This window comes from Aulonocara stuartgranti, assembly GCF_965226115.1.
Source record: "Aulonocara stuartgranti genome assembly, chromosome: 16".
Lineage (NCBI taxonomy): Eukaryota > Metazoa > Chordata > Actinopteri > Cichliformes > Cichlidae > Aulonocara > Aulonocara stuartgranti.
Window position 1 is genome coordinate 22333371 of NC_138952.1, and position 18776 is coordinate 22352146.

The window sequence follows — 18776 nt, forward strand, 5'->3', positions numbered from 1 at the left end:
CTACAAGTCAGGTTTTACCAAGATGTAGCAGAGAATAGCATTTCGGTGATTCTTACATTCCCGACATTCCTTCCGGTGAATTTCCAGGCAGCGTGAGGCTCACTGTTCCACAGCTCTGACATCACGAGGGGGTTCCACTGCCTTCCACATTCTTCCTCGCGCTCTCTCACAATCCCACCCATATTTGGAAGTGAGAGGAAGGGAATCCCAGATGATGACTCAAAGGCTTGTGCTGCAGAGGGAATTCTCCCCACATCTGTTTCCATGTGTGTGCATGGCATGTCTGTTAAAAATGTGTCAATGTGCACATTACATCTCTGAGCTGAAAATTGAGTGTTGATCAGCAGGATCGAGGGGTGGGGCATTCAAAGTGGTTACAGCTGCATGAAATAACGGCACAGCCTACGTACAGAAAAAGTGACACCCTAAGTGACGCTCCTTTGCTATTTATAACTTACCTCACTTGGCAGCCATGACAGACAAAAATGCACTGTAGTGAATATGTACATTCTTAAAATGGGCTCTTTTCTCTCTATAACTGCTTCAGACAGATGATGAAAAGAGTAAAAAAAAGGAAAGAAAAAAAAGCTCTCTGTGATGTGCAGGACATGGCGACATGGCGCTGAGATGAAAGCTGGAGGGTGAGTCGATGTAAGCTGTAACCAGCCGCCATGCATTGGACCACCAAATGAGGCCACGGCGATAGCTAGGACCATGGGCTGTTCAATGTGCTCAGCAGAGTGTGACCAACTATCTACAGCCTGCTAGCTCCAATAAACTCCTACCTCTACTGCAAAGTTTATTGGAATCATATTATTTTTAAAGACATAGCAAGCTTGAAAGTGAATTACACAGAGGAGGAGGAAGTAGAGCTTGAGGTGGGGAGACATAAAGAACAGACACGGCTTTTGGTGTGTTGAAATTCTCTTTGTTGGATGCATGATTGATAAGGATTGTGGAGCTGGGTTTGGGAGAGGATAGTGGGGTCTCGTACTTTGGGTCTAAAGCCATATAGAGGCCTAAATTTAGACCCCGCTTTGTTCTCGTCTGCATGCTGGTGACAGAGGACTCGGCTCTCTGGGGTTGTCTATGGTCCAGAGTATCAGAAAGGCCGCTGTTGTTCTGCCTGGCTGTCAGAAACACAGACATTCCCTCAAGCAGCCCAAAATGAAAGAAAGCTTTCATGGAATATTCTGTTTAGCTGCACAGACTGTTGTGTATGATACTCCCGAGGCCCATAAAACAAGTAATTCACAGACAATATCTCACCCACGCTCTCTTTGCCACAGACTACAGCAACATAAATCTCACTGATTTCAAGGAGGAGCTGAGACTGGGTTTTAGAGCATGTGTTGCTCAAATCTGGGCAAATGGGCCTGTGAGGCAACATTATTTTTAAATGGACCAAAAAAGGAAAACGACACAAAAGAGCAGAGAATGCCCAAAGAGGTGGCACGAAAATGCACAAGCAGGGAAAAACATAAACCCATAGGTTACCATGTGGAGACTCAAGTTTTCCCCTACATCATGCTGCTCCCACAGGGACGCTGAGCGGTGATGTTTTAAAAGCTCAGTCACCCAGCACACAAATCCCTCCCTTCCTCATTACCAAAACAAGCTAATTAAAAACCTGTTAATGGGCTGTGCTGTGGGTGTCTTTAGAAGACAGGGAAATCAACAGCTAAAAAAAACCCCTACATAAACATATCACAGGGACCCCTGAACAGTTAAACAAATCGATGACGCAGCTATTGTTAACTAATAAGAGGGTTGAAAACACACACTAGCATCCTACACATCCCCATCTGAGGATGCTCGCAAATAGTGTAAAAAAAAACAGAGAATCAAAACAAAACAAGTGACTCACTGAAAACCAACTGGGACACACACTGTCATATCCTGAGAGAGCGTGAGAGATGCCTTCCTCTTATTGAAGGACAGATGGATCGCCCAATCTGTTACGTGCCAGTGTGCCAAAGGACAAACCGGCCACCAAACATCTTGCACCTGAGAGCAGAGGCTCAAAACTGGAGAATTTCAGAAACAGCCCATCAGGTAAGGATCTGGTAGGTAAACTGTGGAAGACAAATATCATCTTATTACAGGAATTCTAATAAAAGTTGTTGGGCGACCTCTAGCGGCTCTACCGCGAATTTACACGCTGGTTGACGTCACCGCGGAACGTACCACTACTACAACAGCAAGTGTGTAAAAGGTTAAAGTTAAAAGTCTACGTTTCACTGTTTTGAGGTCTTGACACCCCGGCATCCATTTATTTTTTTTAACGACCAGACTTTCCCTCCAAAAGGGACAGAAAATAAGCCAACTGCGGATAAACAATGCAATGTTTTGTCCCGTGTGACACAAACCGGAAGTGAACGCAGAGAGGCGCCTTTTCTGAGCTTTCTGAGCACGCTCTTGAGTAGGCCATCACTGTTTTTAAGTAAAAAAAAAAAAAGTTAACTTACGCGCTTAACACAACTATACGACATGGCTACTAAAAAGAAGCGAACGTCAAACGTAGATAATGACAGCTGGGTTGTCATCGCTCCAGGTGGGTTAGAGAGTGTAGTATGAGCTAACTGAGCTAGCTTGCTGCGCACTTTGCAAGCAGTTATTAAGCGTTGATAGGTGTAATAACTGATGTAACTGCTGGTGGTGTTGTGAGCTTTTATGGAGGCTGCCATGCTCTTGTCTTAAACTACATGCTATAATAATAAATTAAAGCTTGGCATATTTGTTATAAGAAGAATAAGAAAGAGAAATAGTGGTGAATTATCATGTGGTGTCTGTTTTGATGTCTGCAGACTCTGCCATCGACACACACAAGCACGACGGTGATCCAGTTTTTGTGAGACTAAGGAATCCATCAACAGGTCTGATTGTGTCTTTATATACTTTGGTCTAGCTCTGAAACTTGGTGTTCATGTCATTATCATTAAGTGAGTAAACCTTTAGATGAAATTAAACTTCTATCATATAAAATGCAATGGAAATAAGAGAAACTGGCACACCGAGAAACTATGTGCCATTAGTCTAGGCACCCTGGACTGTATGCTTTATCAAGTTTTGAGCCTGATCTTAGAAGTAGATAGGGTGTCTGTCTCCTAAATCCAAAGCTAGTTCCACAGAAGAGGGACCAGAATGCTGAAGGCTTTGCTTCCCATTCTACTTTTAAATACCCTAGGAACCACAAGTAAATCATCAGTCTGAAAGTGATGTGCTCAATTTGGTTTATATAGTACTACGTGGCCTTTAGGATAAGATGGGACCTGATTATTTAAGACCCTGTATGAGAGGAAAAGGATTTAAAGTTTGATTCTTAATTAAACAAGGAGCCAATAAAGAGAAGCCAATGTGGGAGAGATAAAAGTCTCTCTTTTTAGTCCCTGTCAATACTCTTGCTTTGGATCAAATGAAGGCTTTTCAGGGAGCTATGAGATAAACCTGATAATGAATTACAGGAGTCTAGGCTAGAACCAGTAAATGCATAAATAAATCTTTCAGCATCACTCTGAGACAGGATGTTTTAAATTGTCAAGATACTGTGCAAATGCTAAGAAGAAGAAGAAGGCTGTAACTTATCGATAACAGCAGATTACGGGCTTTACAAGCCTGTGTTTCTAAAGTAATGCTGATCACTGAACGTATATCAGTAGATTAAAGTTTTGTGTGGGTGGCTCTGGGTTGACATCCTGCTATGTTTGGTTTAGTTTAAACTCTTTCTGTTCTTACTGTGTGTTACCATCACAGAACATAGTGTGCAACCATAACGTCCAGCCTCACTGCATGCTCTTTCCCGACTTCTGAGATCAACACGTAGCTGCTGCAAGAGATTTGAGAGCAGTTAAACTAACAAAGGAGAAAACTTTAACATCAGCTCTGAGCAGCTTTGTAAAAGAAAATCTGACCACTGTTTGCTTCTTTTGATTTAAGAGAGTCATAGTTACTCCCGCCGTTTACCCGCGCTTCATTGAATTTCTTCACTTTGACATTCAGAGCACTGGGCAGAAATCACATCGCGTCAACACCCACCGTGGGCCTTCGCGATGCTTTGTTTTAATTAAATATTAACTTAAAATTCAACAAGATGTCACTAAATCATAACCTGTGCCAACCCAGAACACTTAGCAGGGTAATGTCTATATTCACACACTTGTTTTGTTACTTGTTGGTTTGGACTTATGGATTATGCCTTTTTGTTTTCTAATGTGTGATTTATTTATTTTTTTAATTCAGTTGCAGTTCATTGATTTTTAATTGATAATCAAAATTGCTGAGGCTGGACTGACACACACACACACACACACACACACACACACACACACACACACACACATGCACTCCTTCATACACCAAGTGAATTTTTGCACAATACTGAGTCTTTTGCAGATTTCTATTGCACTGTTGTGTCTGTGTCGTTCTGTTCTCTCTGGTGTTGCACTGTCTTTGTTTTTGTTGCAATCTTTGTACATTGCACTTCATGCAGTCCTGTGTTGATTGTCTGTTATATGTCATATGTAGCACCATGGTCTTGGAGGAATGATGTCTTGTTTCACTGTGTACTGTACCACTACACATGGTTCGAATGACAATAAAGCCACTTGATCTTGATTAGCATGTAGTGTCATGTCTCAATATACTGTGAAATTAAAAACAAGTATATATCTTATAAAAAGAATGATAGAAAATTAAATTACAAAATTTTCACTAATTCTCCAAGCAAACACACAATAATGTTTGAATTTTTGTTTCAGTGCTTCTGCAGGTGTGTTGCACTTGCTAATTTGTGTTGCTTTTGTCCAGATGAACCCAAAGCAGGTCAGTCAGGCTGAAATCTTGAATCTGGGCCAGTTTTTCTGCTTTGAAACTCATCATTCTGTCTTCTAATCTTTTGGGTCATTAGCTAGCTATAGACTGAACTCCAGACCAAGCAGGATTCTGGTAGCAATAATGTATTCCAGCAGTACCTCTTGGAATACAGTATTGTCCAAATAGTGGACAAAATAGTTACTGTCCCTTCAACAGGCAGAAGGGTTGGAAGTTAGGTGGTGTACATGTAGGGATTGATTGTATTAACTTTTTTAAGAATTAAAAACAGTGGTGTAGAAAAACTGCTTTCTGTACAATTAACATTTTTTTTTTTCAATTTTTGGTCATCTAAAACTTTTCTAATCCTTGAGATGTTTCCCACTTTCCTTTGTGTTATTAAGGGCTAATCAGTGGAGTGGGAAATTGGGGTGTAAAACTGTCTCACATATGGAAACCCATTTCCACCACTAAAAAAAAAGTATCCATAACTTGAAATTTCGAGTTATCTTTTGAGTTAGTGCTGCCAATCAGTTATCTACGTGAATGACGTCATTTCCTTGTTATCCGGAAGCTGAAGCCCTCAGCTCCAAATGCTACAGTTAAGCTACCAGTATTACAGCCAGTCATGAATGCACAAATTGCTGATTATTTTCAGTGTGGCTTCACAAATTATGAAATCCTGGTGTTATTAGCTGAATCACATGCGTTACTATCAGCAAACGTACTCTTGAAAGCGCCAATTTGTTGCAATCCAGTTTTGAGTGCGTAGATTACTGATTGGCAGAGCTAACTCGAAATTTCGAGTTACTACTGTTGAAATTATGAGAAAATAAGTCGAAATTTCGAGTTATGAATACTTTTTTTTAAAATGGCGGACACAAGCATCCATACTCACATTTAAAACTCACATTGATTTATTTTTATCTTCTTTTTCAATTATATATTTATTTTGTTTATTGATTTCATTGTATGCTTAATATATGGTTTTTAACTGTTATCTCTGTTTTATTATTGGAAAGCACTTTGGTCAACTTTGTTGTTTTTAAAAGCGCTATATAAATAAAGTTGGATTGGATTAAAACAGAACCTCAAAAATAGATTTTTTTTTCACGTTTCCCATCAGGTGTTAAACTGGGCTAATTCTGTGTTTTGTAAACTGCAGAAGCAGAACTGAAATAACACATTTCCTCCTTTTTTCATTTTTTTTTTAAATCCTGCAGATGCAGCATCTCTGTACATGTTGGGTTGTGGGGATGTGATGCTGTATGAGGTCAAAGCATTTGAGGATGATTTCCACTCTTGGTTTGTTGGCCAGGCTGTGCAGAGAGGTGGGTCTCATTCCAGAGTAAACTGAATCAGTCTGATCATAATTACACAGCTATGATGTCGGTTCATTTTATCTTGAATCTGCATCAGCTATATTTGTCTGATGGGAAGAGTTTTGCAATCAGGGCTTATTCCAGCTTGGTTGAAGTCCATAGAAGCCAAATGATCTATTCAGAAGCTCCTTTTACATTGGACATAAATACTGACAAATGGATTCAACATACAGCTTACCTATAACATGACATCATACACCAAGCTGACAGCTCAGGTCTGTGATTCACAGGTTTGCATACTGCGATGCAGTTTAACTGTATTTGTAATAGTTTTCTTTTTATTTAATCAACAATTTATTGATTAAGTCATAGAAAAATTTATGAATTTTCAGCTGATGTCTCGCAGTTATTTAGTTTGCTGTCCTATAGCAAAATTTAATCAGATGCTAATTACGTGTCTTTGCTTTACCAGTTGTCTTTCTCTCTTTTTTTAATCAGATGGGAGACTGATCTTTGTAACACCTTTGGATCCTCTCTTTCTAATTTTGCCATATTTGATCAAATCTGGCAAAGAGGTAAGAAGAGGCTTACATACAATTAAGTGAAACATTTTTCAATTTCAGCATAGCATTACAGAGACATTAGATATTGTTTCATAAGGCACAGAACAGTAGAGCAAGTTCAGAAAAACTTGCTTGGATTTAACTATATTGAATACATTATAAGTTTTTGTGTACAGAGGCAAAATTACAAAAATTATGTCATTGTCAAAAAAACGTGTGGACCTGACTGTTTCATCCCTTAATGTGTTGCTCAGGAAAAGTTCCAGCGTGTGGATCAAGTTGTTAAAGATGAAGAATTCCCAGCTTGCTCGAGGCTGCTTAGCTGCGCTCGTACCCTGGCCTCCTTGCACCACATCGCTGAGGAAAAAGGTGAATTTTACTTTTAAAGATACTGGGATTCATGAAGCTACAAGGTCAAGCTGGATGCTTTGTCCAAATGTTGTGTTCCAGAGGTGGAAAGCCAGATGTATCATCGATACAGTCAAGAGAAAACCATGAACTGGTTAAAGAAAAAGGTATTTATTGAAAATCTATTTTTGCTCAATGCAATACAACACTGAAAATGCATGCTTATTTTTTGCACATGCTGCACATTTTCTTTATGTATGTATTTTTAATAGGTGGAGAGGACAGTTATTGCCTTAAAGAAAAAAAATGTCTCTGTGGGAGAAGGAGTGAAGTCCTCAACATATGTCAGAGTAAAGTCAGAGACAGACAACCAAGAGGGTAACTTAAGACCACTTAACGCTTTTAAGATGATTCCCATTTCTCAACCATCTGAATTTTCTGCCTCATTCTTAACCCGAGAAGACATATTTGGGCTTAAATAGTTTCTTCCTAGGAAGACTGTTGACCAGCAGATGGCAGTAGCGCTGCAAAGTTTTTGTTTATAGATTATGTTGACTCACAGATCACTTAAACAATTCCCTGACCTTAAGTTTTTAAATCTCTCGGTCATAAAGAAATACAGAAATAATCAAACAGGGCGATTTTGGTTATTTGTATCTCTTATTTAACGATACAGAGGACTTCATACGGTATTCCCACGGCCTGATATCAGAGTATATCACTGAAGACCTGAGCAAAGCCCTCCTCACACACTTGGGGTAAGTTGATGAATGATGAACATCTTAATGAGTAATGGTATTAACGCCACTGCAGATCAAGCACATCTCTTATTGTGCTTCATAGGTTACCAGAGCTCACAAGCCCAAAGGAGACCGAGCCTCCTTCTAAGGTATGAGCTCTTCCCACTTAGGTGCAAATATATGTGGTGTTGCATGTTTTCAGTTCTGCTTGCTGTCGTAGATGCCGTGCACTCTTCATGCACTCATCCACCTTACTGTAAAGTGTTGCATGTTTCACAGGGGAAATCCTCTGCCTGCGCTTGTGTGGGGTTAACTTGGCTTATAGTGTGAGGACATTAGAGCTTGTAGTGGTGGTTCTGTGGAAAAATAGCTCGGTGGTTTTAGTCATGAAAAGCCTGTCTTACTTCCTCGTTTGGCAGAAGCGGAAACTTTCAGACAAGCCGGTGGAGGCTGGAGAAGACTACACCAAATTCAACAGTGCAGATTTTGCGCGCAAAGTGAGTGTATGTCTGCTGGAATAGACTAAAGCATGTGGAGCGTCTGGTGGTTTTATCTTCGTTGTAATTACATGATAATGACCAAAGCTTGCTGTTATTTTAGCTTTTTCTATTTCTTTTTCTTTCTTTGTGTTTTTTTTTTAAGACGCTGATTGTTCGTGCAGTTTTTGTTTGGCGATCGCTTTCTTCAAGCCTGGTGTACATCGTGTATTCACAAGGCTGTGGCCTTTACCTTGTAGATTTAATTGAAGTTGATGTTATGTAATTAATTTCCTGCTGTCTCCACACAAGGGCGTTGTGTTATATTGATTTTTCTTTTTTGCATTTCAGCCGCCCAAGAAGATGACGGCAGCTCAGAAAAGTCTAGCTAAGGTGGACAAGACAGGCATGAAGCCCATGTCGTCCTTTTTCAGCCCCAAGGTCAAAGCAGAAAAGAAATGAATGCTGTTTGTGTTTGATTTGTGACATTTCTAATAAAGAAAAAAAAGTATTTGAAAGTACTTTCTTTTTAAATACTTTGAAGGTAAAGGGATCGTGGCACGTAATTTAGCATTCCTTTTAAACGGATAAATATATAATATTTAAAAAAACATTTCAGATGATATGGGTTCATTTAAGTTTCTGCATACTTCTTTTGCAACAACCACAAACTACACAAAGACTTTCTTTAATCCTACTTTAGTACCTAAACATTCATTCAGATCCTCTGTATCCTGAAATTGAGTGACAGGTATTTGTAACCCTGGGAAAATAAAACCAATAATGCAACACTCGCTGTATACCATAAAAGTTAGGTCAGGTAGATTGTGTTTTATTGACTTTTCATGTTTACAACTATTTTAACTTTAGCAATGATAAATACAATAACTTTGGCTGGTTTTGAGCTATTCACACAGCCCAGTCCTTGGACTTGCTGAACTTCTCTCTCACATGAAGCGCTCTGACTTTGAAAGGAGCCATTGTTACATTTTTCAGTTGGTTTTGATACCTCAGAGGACTCCAACCTTTCCTTGGGTCTTACCTGTACACTACTGTACAAAATTCTGTATCAAACACAATACTTAACCCTCACTTTGTTCAGTTTAAAATAGACATTAAAAGATAGGTTTAAAAAAAAATTCTTCACGATATCAAAAGAATTTCCTGATCTTTTATTTTAGAGTATACAAAAATGATCCAAGTTGGATCTTTAGTGTCATCAAGTGTCATCAAATTGATATGTATCTGAAATCAGTACTCACTTGGACACTATTACATGCATTTTGCTGGTACTAGATCGAAGCCCATTTTGCCCTCCGAAGTTCCTAAATTCTCAGTGGCATCAATTCAACAAGGTGCTGAAAAGATTCCTCAGAGATTTTGGTCCGTGTTGATGTGATTTTGTCACACAGTTGCTGCAGATTTGCTTGCTGAATATCTGTTATTTGAATTTCTCGTTCCACCACATCCCAAAGGTGCTCGAAAGGACTGGGATGTGGTGACTGTAGGCCGTCTGGTACCTTCATTTTTAGTCTTTTTAACATAATTGCTTTCAGAGGATGGGTAACTGAGGTCACAAAGTGATGGTCAATAGCAATAGTCCTGTTAAATTGTGGTGTTTAAAGCAGCAGGAAAAAATATCCCCCACACAATTACACTACCAGCAGCTGTTAATACAAGGCAAGATAGATCCATGCTTTCAGATTGTTTGCACAAAATTCTGACCCAAAAATTTAGATGTGGTAGTGGAAATCAAGACCAGGCAACATCTTTCTAAACATGTTTTGATGAGCCTGTGTGAACTGCTGCCTCAGTTTCCTGTTCTTAACTGACCGGAGTGACACCTGTTGTGGTCTTCTGCTGCTTTAGCACATCCAATGTTGAAATATAAATATGTAATGGCCCTGATGTCATGATTGCTGTGTTTTTCAATATGAAGTTATTTGGGGTTGACACTGTAATGCAGAGGTGCACCAAAAGGACACTTTAACAGAGTGAAATCCTTATTAATATGAAATATTATCACTTGTGCATTTCTTACTGTGACATGTTCAAGTCTCTGCCAAGGAAAAGCGAAATTTTAGAACACAAGGGTTAAAATATATTTCAACAGCTGGCTGCTTTTGCTTTAATAAAATTATTTTCTTTATTAAAAACTAAGTAATTGTCTGCACAGCTTTATTTATTTATTTTACTGGTGTCAAATGATCAGTGTGGCAGTGCTACTGATTTCAATGTCCACTAAGCTTCATTGCTTCTTTAATTTGGACTTGAAGCGCAGTGTCTGGAATGCGCTCTCCACCACTTTGGGCAGGTGGATCGGGTTTCTCTGAAGTCGCAGCCTGCTGCTCGTAGACCCGCTCTGTTTCTTCTTCGTGGGGATCCTTTCGTTGGCACAGTCAGGAACTGCTGTCTGGTCCGAAGCATCTGAGACTCGAGGAACTCGCAAGACCCAGTTAGAGTGGAGGTCATGTTCGGCCGAGCTGGAGGCCACTGTGGGAGGAAATGACAAGAACCCGAGGAAGCATTTAGTATATGTGCAAGTGGCAGCCATAATTAAAGCTAGTTGAAAGAAAAGCTTTGCTGTTAGCATCGATGCGCTGTCTGAAAGGAGCTTTCAAAGCCTAACGTAAAATAATCATTATTTTCATTATTTCATACTTTCCCTGTGAGGTTGAGTTGTCAATGGGGTGAGCTCAAGCTGGAATTCTCAGTGTTTCAACTACTTTGTTTTACTGTTTTCTTGACTTGTACTCATGGCTTTTATTAATGAGAATATTTTCACTGGGTTGTAGGTGTTTAAAGAGCTGCTTTTAGCTGCTCCCTTCACAAGGACCTGCCACAATAGGTAGCTCTGCATATTTGATTTGGCAGATCTGTACTCCAGGTGCCATTCATGACACAACCACACAGGGGTGTGTCCTCCTGGGAATGAGCTGGGGATTTTTCCCTTGTTAAATAAATGTGTAAACCAATACACTGTGGAGCTACTGGGTCACCCATGTTTACCGGGTTTAAACAGCCTCCGTGAAAGGATTCACGAAAGCCTGATATTTGATATATTTGTTTTGTAAACCTCTCCAGGATGAATGAATCTAATCCTTAGCAGCAGCTGAACTGAAATTATGGATCTGGCCTCAAACAGCTCAGTCAGTGTATATTTATATCTCCCAAATTATGTCTACCGGTCTAATTAACATAGTTTAATAACAATTGCTGCATTTAATTCAGTGTGGCACCACTGCTCTTGTGTTTAAACTCATCAGATAAAGATAAACAAAGATAAATCTTTAGAAGCATTTTTCTTTACTGCTACAAGCAATAAGCTTAATACTGATACCAATACACACCTTTTCTGATTACATTGTTTTTACATGTCTGGAGTGGGCAGAGATGGGCCTTTTTTTAGTGCCATCAGTCGTTCAGCAACATAATGCGGAAAAAAAAGAAAAAAAGTGATCATGGGTAAAGGCAGACCGCATTTAAAATTGGATCCGTATCATTTAATTTGAAAATAAGAGATTGGTGAGGCCTTGGTGGAGGAGTGAACCTAATAGTTTATCATGTTTTGTATCTAAATCTGCAAAATACACGACGTCGACTGTTGAATTAACCTTGTGTAGTTGAGGAGGGATAGTGGATGTTGAACATGGAGCTGCCAGGCAGGAAGAAACCAGGAAAAACCCAGAGAGATTCATGGATGTAGTGAAGACATGCAGAGGGTTGGTGTGACAGAGGAGGATGTTAGGGAAATAGGGAAGATGGAGGCAGATGATCTGCTGTGGTGAAGCCACAACAAGAAGACGTTAGGGTAGCCTACTTAAAGATCAAGCACCTTTGACCATGTGGTGCGTGCATTCAAAAATGGCATAAAAGCCCTTTTTACATGTTTAACTTAGTCAGCTGCATCAGTGGCTTATGAATGCATGAATGTAAGCAGGGCAGTTTGCTGTGAAACAGAAAGCCTATATCACGTTTAGCAAATCACAGTAAATATTCTGATTTTGACTGAACCAATTTAATCATTGCTTTTGCAGTTTAAGTCTCACATCACATCCAAAACAGAATATCCAAACAAGCTGTTGGTGGCTTTATCACGTAGGTGACTTCACTGCTCGTAGGTTTCCAGGTTGTCTTAAGGTTCAATGATCCTCTCTCACTTCCAGCATTACTCAAATTAAATGCTGGAATTTCAAACTCACCAATAAAATCCACGTCTGCGTGCCCATCATCCTTGTATGGCTTGCGCAGAGGTTCGCTGTCACAGCTGGCAATGACCGCATCAAAGAACTGCAAAGTGTCGTCCTCAGTTGGAACTGGGGGTGCTGAGGGTTTGGCTCTTGATATCTGTGGTGTAAAATGATAGAAGAAAAAAGAAAACATTTTTGATATTTCCTTCCATGTGATATTGGCTGCTTGGTTTAAGCTTACCGGTCCCTCCTTTTTAGGCGGCGAGGGCGCAGGCTTCTTCTTGGAAGAAACTGTGGCCTTTGCGTCTGTACCCTTCAAGTCGCTCACACTCTTCATGTACTGCCTCCTCAGAGCCACAAGCGCTTCCAGGTATTCAAGGCAGTTCTGATTCTGTGAGTACAGCCATATCCTGTCCTCTTGTCTCTGATAATAGTACAAGGTCGACTCGATGCTCACTGTGCTTTTGCTCCGTTTTAAAGTCGAGCCCGCAGCTGCCTGAGTTTTCTCTCCTACAACGAGCATGGAGGTGCTGCGCACCAGCCTGACAGTGCAAGCGTTGTGGTAGTCCTGCTCTTCCCGACACCCACTACCACCACCACCATCCCGACCTCTCTGTCCATGATGGTTGGGACGGAACACATTATTGATCTTTCTGAACATTCCTCTAAGGACAGTATGTCATGTTGACAGACCTGCTCTCCAGTTCCCCTTTGCACACCATTTATCCATATACAAAAAAAGTACAAACCAACAAAAAACAGTTGTTGTCCTTTATGGGAGTCCTTATCACATCTTTGCTGGAGCTGTTCAACGGGACCAGAAGCTGTCCAGGGTGCTGAAATTGCCAAACTGCTACCTTGTTGTGCTACAAGAGCAGACGTGAGACAGGTGTCTAACCTGATCTCAGCATGTCCTTAATGTTATCGGATGTTGCTCAGCAACATTGCTGTAGCAACGGGTTGGTAACTCTACACTTTGCGCTCCCATTACTGAGCAGCAGACCTGTGTCAGATATCTTAACCCACAGGAGATTAAGTGGACAAAATAACTACAGCCACCAATGAAACTCTGGACCTTTTAGTTTTAGCGACTATAGCTGTGAAGCCACCTGTTTACACACCTGATACTAGAGAAAACGAAAGATAATCAGAAGCAGAAAGCTGCAGTTACACATGGGTTTACTCGTTTAGACTTTGGTGGTATTTTGTGCTTTCGAGACTTATAATTCAGCTGCATGAACAACCTAACAGCCTCATGAGTTTATGCTGTTATATATTAGGTTTCCTTTCTTCATTAATAAGAAATAACTTTCTCTCATGTTTCATGCACTGCTATTGTTGGAGTTCCCTATCACAAGCAGAGGAAGTCTGGACAGAAAGGAGTCCTTCAAGCCGACAAGGGGCTTTCATCTCGAAAAAATCCAGGCCATAAATAACGCCTGAAACCTCTCAACACTTTCACCACATATCTGATTTAGACTTCAGTGTATAGCTGCACTACAGCAAAGCTTGAGTCAAGTGAGGAAAAAGAAACTATTTCACGACCATCAAAGCCTCTGGGCTCAAGTGACTTTGACAGTTCAGTGCCTGAAGAATAGGCAAAGCATCAAGGAGGAAATGATTATTTGTGGTCACATAACTGAGTGTGAAGTTACCAATTCTGCTTTGCTGTGAACTCAGAGGATGGGAAAAAACTGTTTAAGCTAAAAACAATCAACAATTAATAAAGAAACGCTGTGAAATTTTTGAGGTACTTCAAACATTTGTGGTGTGATCTGCCATAAAACGAAAACAGGAATCAGTTATCTGGAACTTTCTGTTTCCTTGTATTTTTATCATATTAAACACGACTTTCTTTTCTGCTTTTATGCAAAGCTCAGTTGCACACCTGCTTTGTGAGGAAATGAAACATCAATGGTTTCTTTTTACAGCGCACATCTCGCCTTGCTGTCATCCAGCATCTACCATTTTACCTCATAGTGCAAGAAGGAAATCTGATGTGGAGGTAGGCACGTCTTATTTAGGTTTGCCAGGTATAAAGGGTTTAAATAATCAGGGAAAATACCAGCTAAATCCAGTGAAAACAACATATTAGTTGTAAAGATTACAAGCTGAAATGCATTAATGATGAGAGCAGAAGTTTGCAGACTTGGGATCAAGGTGAAAAGGGATAGTCCCACTTCCTTTTTGGGTTGTATAAAACAACAGCCAGGTTCAGACTCCAAAACAGACTTTTGAGAGAACCGCTTTAGGACGTTTAGTGCCAAAATACAGGTTTTAAGCTTTTCTGTGACTCAGATCTGAGGTAGGAAGATCATTCTTTTTAATAGATGAACAGTCTTTGGAAGTGTTAAACCAACATATTCTTCTGTTACATGTAACTTCTTAAACTCCAATTAAATTTTGAAATAGTTTGCAAAGACTTTTCAACAGGGATCAATTGTGCAGCAGAAATAGTTTGATGCTTCTTATAATGCTTATGCAAAATGTTCTCTCAGTGTTGCTTATGTCCCGTTTTGGTGCCTTTATTCAAATGCATACTGTTTGTATGCACTTAAATAAAAGCCTGTAGGGATGTGTGCTGCAAATATATATATATATATATATATATATATATATATATATATATATATATATATATATATAGATATATATAGATATATATATCCGTATCACATGTTAAATTCCCTTTACTCTCACTGCATACATCTTCTGAATATGTGCTCTTTCTTGCAGCCATGCTTTGTGAAGGCAGATTGCTGATCATGACCTACTGTGAATTTGAAGAGCTGGACTCCCTTCCTTCTAAGCCAGCTTTCCAGAATTCTTATGGGTCACAGAAAGCAGCTGCTGCCCTCATACCAGGTTCCACCAGACATGCTCCGCTTGTTCATCACAATTCCCCGGAGCAGATAACTACAGACAACCGAAGGGCTTCAGCTGAGTTGTACATTTCTCCTTTGCAGTCCTTAAATCTTCAGAGAGCTCATCTAGGCAGGCAGATCTCTCGAGAGATAGAGATCCCGGCCCAAGCTCACTCAGGTGGCGATACCCCTTTCTTGGTTCCCTCGTTCTGTCAGAGCTTTTGCAAAAACTACAGTGACCTTCATATTGCAGGTGACCAAGTGCTGCCTCTCTCAGCTAATAATTGCGAGCTGAGGGTGTGTGCCAATGTACCGGATGTCGGTCCCTTTATCCAGTCTTGTGATGTGCCCCCAGCTGTGGAAGATTCCCTCCAAGGACACGAAGCTCGGGATGGGATGCTGTTTCCACTGAGGGGAGGTTCGAATCGGTGGAGACTGGGGAGCGGCCGTGATCGGAGCTTTTTGCTCCAGGAGCATGAAGGTCCATTTTCCAACTCCCTTCTGAATCACTACCTGGAGCAAAAACTCCTGGATCTGTATCAGCAATACATGATGGAGAATATGGCAAGAGAAGGAGCCCCTGGTTCAGACTCTGACGCAAGTGCCATTTGCCCTTTACTGGGCTCAGAGCTGGTCCTCACCAGCCTGGACCAAATCACTTTGCAGCTCAGCCGGGAGGGCAACATGGAGGCCGGCTTGGCCAAGGACATGGTCCTGAGCTGCTTCCTGCGAGTCGCTGGTGATATGCAGTCAAGTGAGATCAGTACTCCCTTTCTGCAGATTTCTAATGAGGCATCCAGGGAGCAACTCACAGAGAGTAATGAGTGACCCCACTGTCAAGGAACTCCTTCATTCAATACTGCCTTTCATTTCAGTACAACACTGAAAAAACCCAGGATTGGACTGAAAACCACATTTTTATTTTATTAGCTCTTGAGAAGATGTTAAATGAGAGTTCTACGTGGGATTATGCAGTAATTACCTGGAAAATGTGCCGTATTTATGCATCCTAAATTGAATTTGCAGTGATGACACTGGGATCTGTGTTTACCTGTCTTTAGTGCAGCTTTAACTTTCTAAAGAAAATAAAAACAGGAACTGAAAACTGAAACCGCTGCTTCCCGTTTTTCAAAAGAACATCGATGGTCTAGCAGAACAACATGAAATCAAAAACAGCATGCTGCCTCATTATGTATTATGTGCAGCCACATCTAAGATCATTTTGCATGCTTAATGATCACTGATTAATTAGATTTGACTTTTTTTTTTCACGAAGGAAACAAGGCTGTTTATGATGAAACTAGGAGGGAAGACACTGAATTTGCAACAAATATCCAAAAGTGCAGCCTTGAAATGCCCTTCGATCAACACGCTGTCATTCTAGGCTTCACACAGCAACTTCATCGGCTCTGTTACCTAAAAATGTAGCTGTAACCAAGTGCTGCATGAGTCGTTTGTTACCCCAGTCTCCCCATCAGGACTGCAGATGTAAAGAATTTGATTTCATGATGTCTGAGCAGCACATGAAAAGAGAATACATGCTTTAACGAAACAGATTTTCTATTAATTCAAAAGTCATCATCCAGGAGTGTAATTGCTCCTTAAGAATGAAAAGAAAACTCCACGAGCTGACTATTTCCGCCTCCTCCACTCTTCCTTGAACTCAGCTGTATGATGAGGACAAAGATGAATCAAGACTGCTGAAAATCATTGAAAGAAAACAAAGGCACTTTTGTACATCTCATGTCATTTATTCTCTTGTCTTGCAGATCACCTTTCCCCTTACTGACTCATCCACAGATTAATATCCCACCCTTGATGAAATTACTTATATTATAATGTGACTTATGAATGCTCCCTCTATCTCTATGTGTCATTTTATGTGTTATGTAGCCAATTAGAGACATTTAATAACCCCTAAGGACTCTAATTAGTTTATATAATTGTCCTTTTGATCGTCTGACTCTCTGATGTTAGCATGAAATACTATAGATCATGGTTTTGGAGGCTACTCTGAAATCCATTTAAATGATGACTTTAGGGGGGTCGGATTCTTGCCTCCTTAAGTAATTAGAGAGAGGATCCCTCTAAAAATCAGTCACCTGAAGCACGATTCGGAGTTCCTCTGTGAGCTGTAGAAAAAGGCTTTGACCGTCTAACTGCCCGCTGTTCTGACCTACTCCCACAAACCTTTCTGATCTTCTGCAAACCCATTCACAGCCAGACCCAGCGCTTCATCCTCCATCCCCGCCGCACTGCCGTTTACTGATAACCTGTTGTTTAACCTCGGACTTCTCTTCACCTGCTCAAATAGATGTTATCCAGTATCCTCGGTTACTGGCTTCTTTCAGGAAAAAGTTGTTTACATCTCTGAGAAATCATACTTGGATTTTTTTTATAGCTCAGTCCTTTAGGTCATTCCTCTTTTATCATGTTTCCACGCCTCAGTGTCTTTCGCTTATTATGTTTTATTTTAAATGAGCTGTTATTGTAGCTGAATGTAGTTATAGTTTCTCATCTTGTTGCGTGCTCATCACTCCTTGCCAGTGCACGGTGGAATCATAAGTAATCGTCCGCTGAGAGCCTACAGGTGGGAGCTGGGGTGTTAACAGTAGGTTTGATTTGTTGGAGGGAGAGATTGGAAAATGGGAGAGTTTGTCTGGAATATGATGTGAGGAGAGTGACACATGTTGCCGTATGTATGCAGTTCAGCTCGAGCTGACTTGAATTAACTCACGGGTTTGGCTCCATTTGTGCTGTTTTTGAGTTACTGCTACTCTTTTGTTCACTTCTCAGTCTTTGAGTTGAATAGTTTGCTGTCTTATTAATGGATAACTTACTTCTGAAACTCTCCTTGAGAGAAAATCTGAGAAGAACGGGAGTCATAAAGCGCTGATAATCTTATCTAACTGTCAGGCTGAATCAATGGTAGAGCAAGGTTGTGTAGGAGCTTTACATATTTATTTCTAAAGCTTCTTTAATTCAGGGTGGTTTAATAAAGTCATGATGTGAGGTTAAAGTTCCCCTTGACTTAAATCTGTGCCCATGTATTTTACTCAGATGTGCTTTTTTGCTCATTTTTATTCCTTTAACTTTCACACTTTGCTGGGTGAAAGTCAGTAAGCGATCAAAAATTGATATCTGGTGTAAGAAATTGTTGCCCTTAAAAAGCAACAGTTCTTTGAGGTGGACATTGAAAGAACTGGATAATTGGCAGGTAGGTTGTTCTCTTCACCTTGGGGTACTTGTACACAGTTTTTGTCGATATCTGCCCTCATGTAATCCCAGACTAAGTGATGATCACGACGCTATGAGGGGCATATTCTTCTGTCAGGGGCACATCCTTCTTTGGAGGGGTACTCGAGCCTGTGAGGGTTTAGCTGAGGGTTTTTTTTTTTTTTATATGGCTGTAACTGTATTTTTTTTTTGGAGTTGTTGTCATGTTGCAGAAAGAACTTGAAGGC

General features: G+C 40.4%; 3 protein-coding genes across 5 annotated transcripts; 2 read left to right on the top strand and 1 right to left on the bottom strand.

The window, feature by feature from the left end:
- The first annotated feature begins 2239 nt into the window (after positions 1 to 2239).
- On the top strand, positions 2240 to 8776 carry rnaseh2b (ribonuclease H2, subunit B). 2 transcript variants are annotated; one of them, XM_082507738.1, is made up of 11 exons: positions 2241 to 2554; positions 2808 to 2876; positions 6033 to 6140; positions 6630 to 6706; positions 6949 to 7063; positions 7145 to 7209; positions 7315 to 7420; positions 7719 to 7800; positions 7886 to 7931; positions 8202 to 8279; positions 8610 to 8776. In XM_082507738.1, exons 1-11 carry the CDS (start codon positions 2491 to 2493, stop codon positions 8718 to 8720), a joined length of 921 nt encoding a protein of 306 aa, XP_082363864.1. In that variant the 5' UTR covers positions 2241 to 2490; the 3' UTR covers positions 8721 to 8776. The 2 variants fall into 2 exon arrangements, with proteins under 2 accessions (XP_082363865.1, XP_082363864.1); XM_082507739.1 differs by lacking the exon at positions 8202 to 8279 and having other exon boundaries at positions 2240 to 2554.
- Positions 8777 to 10506: 1730 nt separating this feature from the next.
- On the bottom strand, positions 10507 to 13157 carry c9h13orf42 (chromosome 9 C13orf42 homolog; the record flags this gene model as incomplete). Its single annotated transcript, XM_082508060.1, has 3 exons — positions 12690 to 13157; positions 12461 to 12605; positions 10507 to 10751 (listed from the first exon to the last, which is right to left on the bottom strand). Exons 1-3 carry the CDS (start codon positions 13107 to 13109, stop codon positions 10507 to 10509), a joined length of 810 nt encoding a protein of 269 aa, XP_082364186.1. The 5' UTR covers positions 13110 to 13157.
- Positions 13158 to 14376: 1219 nt separating this feature from the next.
- On the top strand, positions 14377 to 16423 carry LOC309691479 (TLR adapter interacting with SLC15A4 on the lysosome). 2 transcript variants are annotated; one of them, XM_082509125.1, is made up of 2 exons: positions 14377 to 14453; positions 15185 to 16423. In XM_082509125.1, the coding sequence occupies exon 2, from the start codon at positions 15187 to 15189 to the stop codon at positions 16138 to 16140; it is 954 nt and encodes a 317-aa protein (XP_082365251.1). In that variant the 5' UTR covers positions 14377 to 14453; positions 15185 to 15186; the 3' UTR covers positions 16141 to 16423. The 2 variants fall into 2 exon arrangements, with proteins under 2 accessions (XP_082365251.1, XP_082365250.1); XM_082509124.1 differs by lacking the exon at positions 14377 to 14453 and adding an exon at positions 14471 to 14753.
- The last annotated feature ends 2353 nt before the right edge of the window (positions 16424 to 18776 follow it).

Bases quoted from the DNA above. Each gene is read 5' to 3' on its own strand.
- rnaseh2b (XM_082507738.1), top strand. From the start codon at position 2,491: ATGGCTACTAAAAAGAAGCGAACGTCAAACGTAGATAATGACAGCTGG. The intron at 6,141-6,629 runs GTGGGTCTCATT...TTTTTTAATCAG, and splicing joins TGGCCAGGCTGTGCAGAGAG to ATGGGAGACTGATCTTTGTA. The intron at 8,280-8,609 runs GTGAGTGTATGT...TTTGCATTTCAG, and splicing joins GTGCAGATTTTGCGCGCAAA to CCGCCCAAGAAGATGACGGC.
- LOC309691479 (XM_082509125.1), top strand. From the start codon at position 15,187: ATGCTTTGTGAAGGCAGATTGCTGATCATGACCTACTGTGAATTTGAA.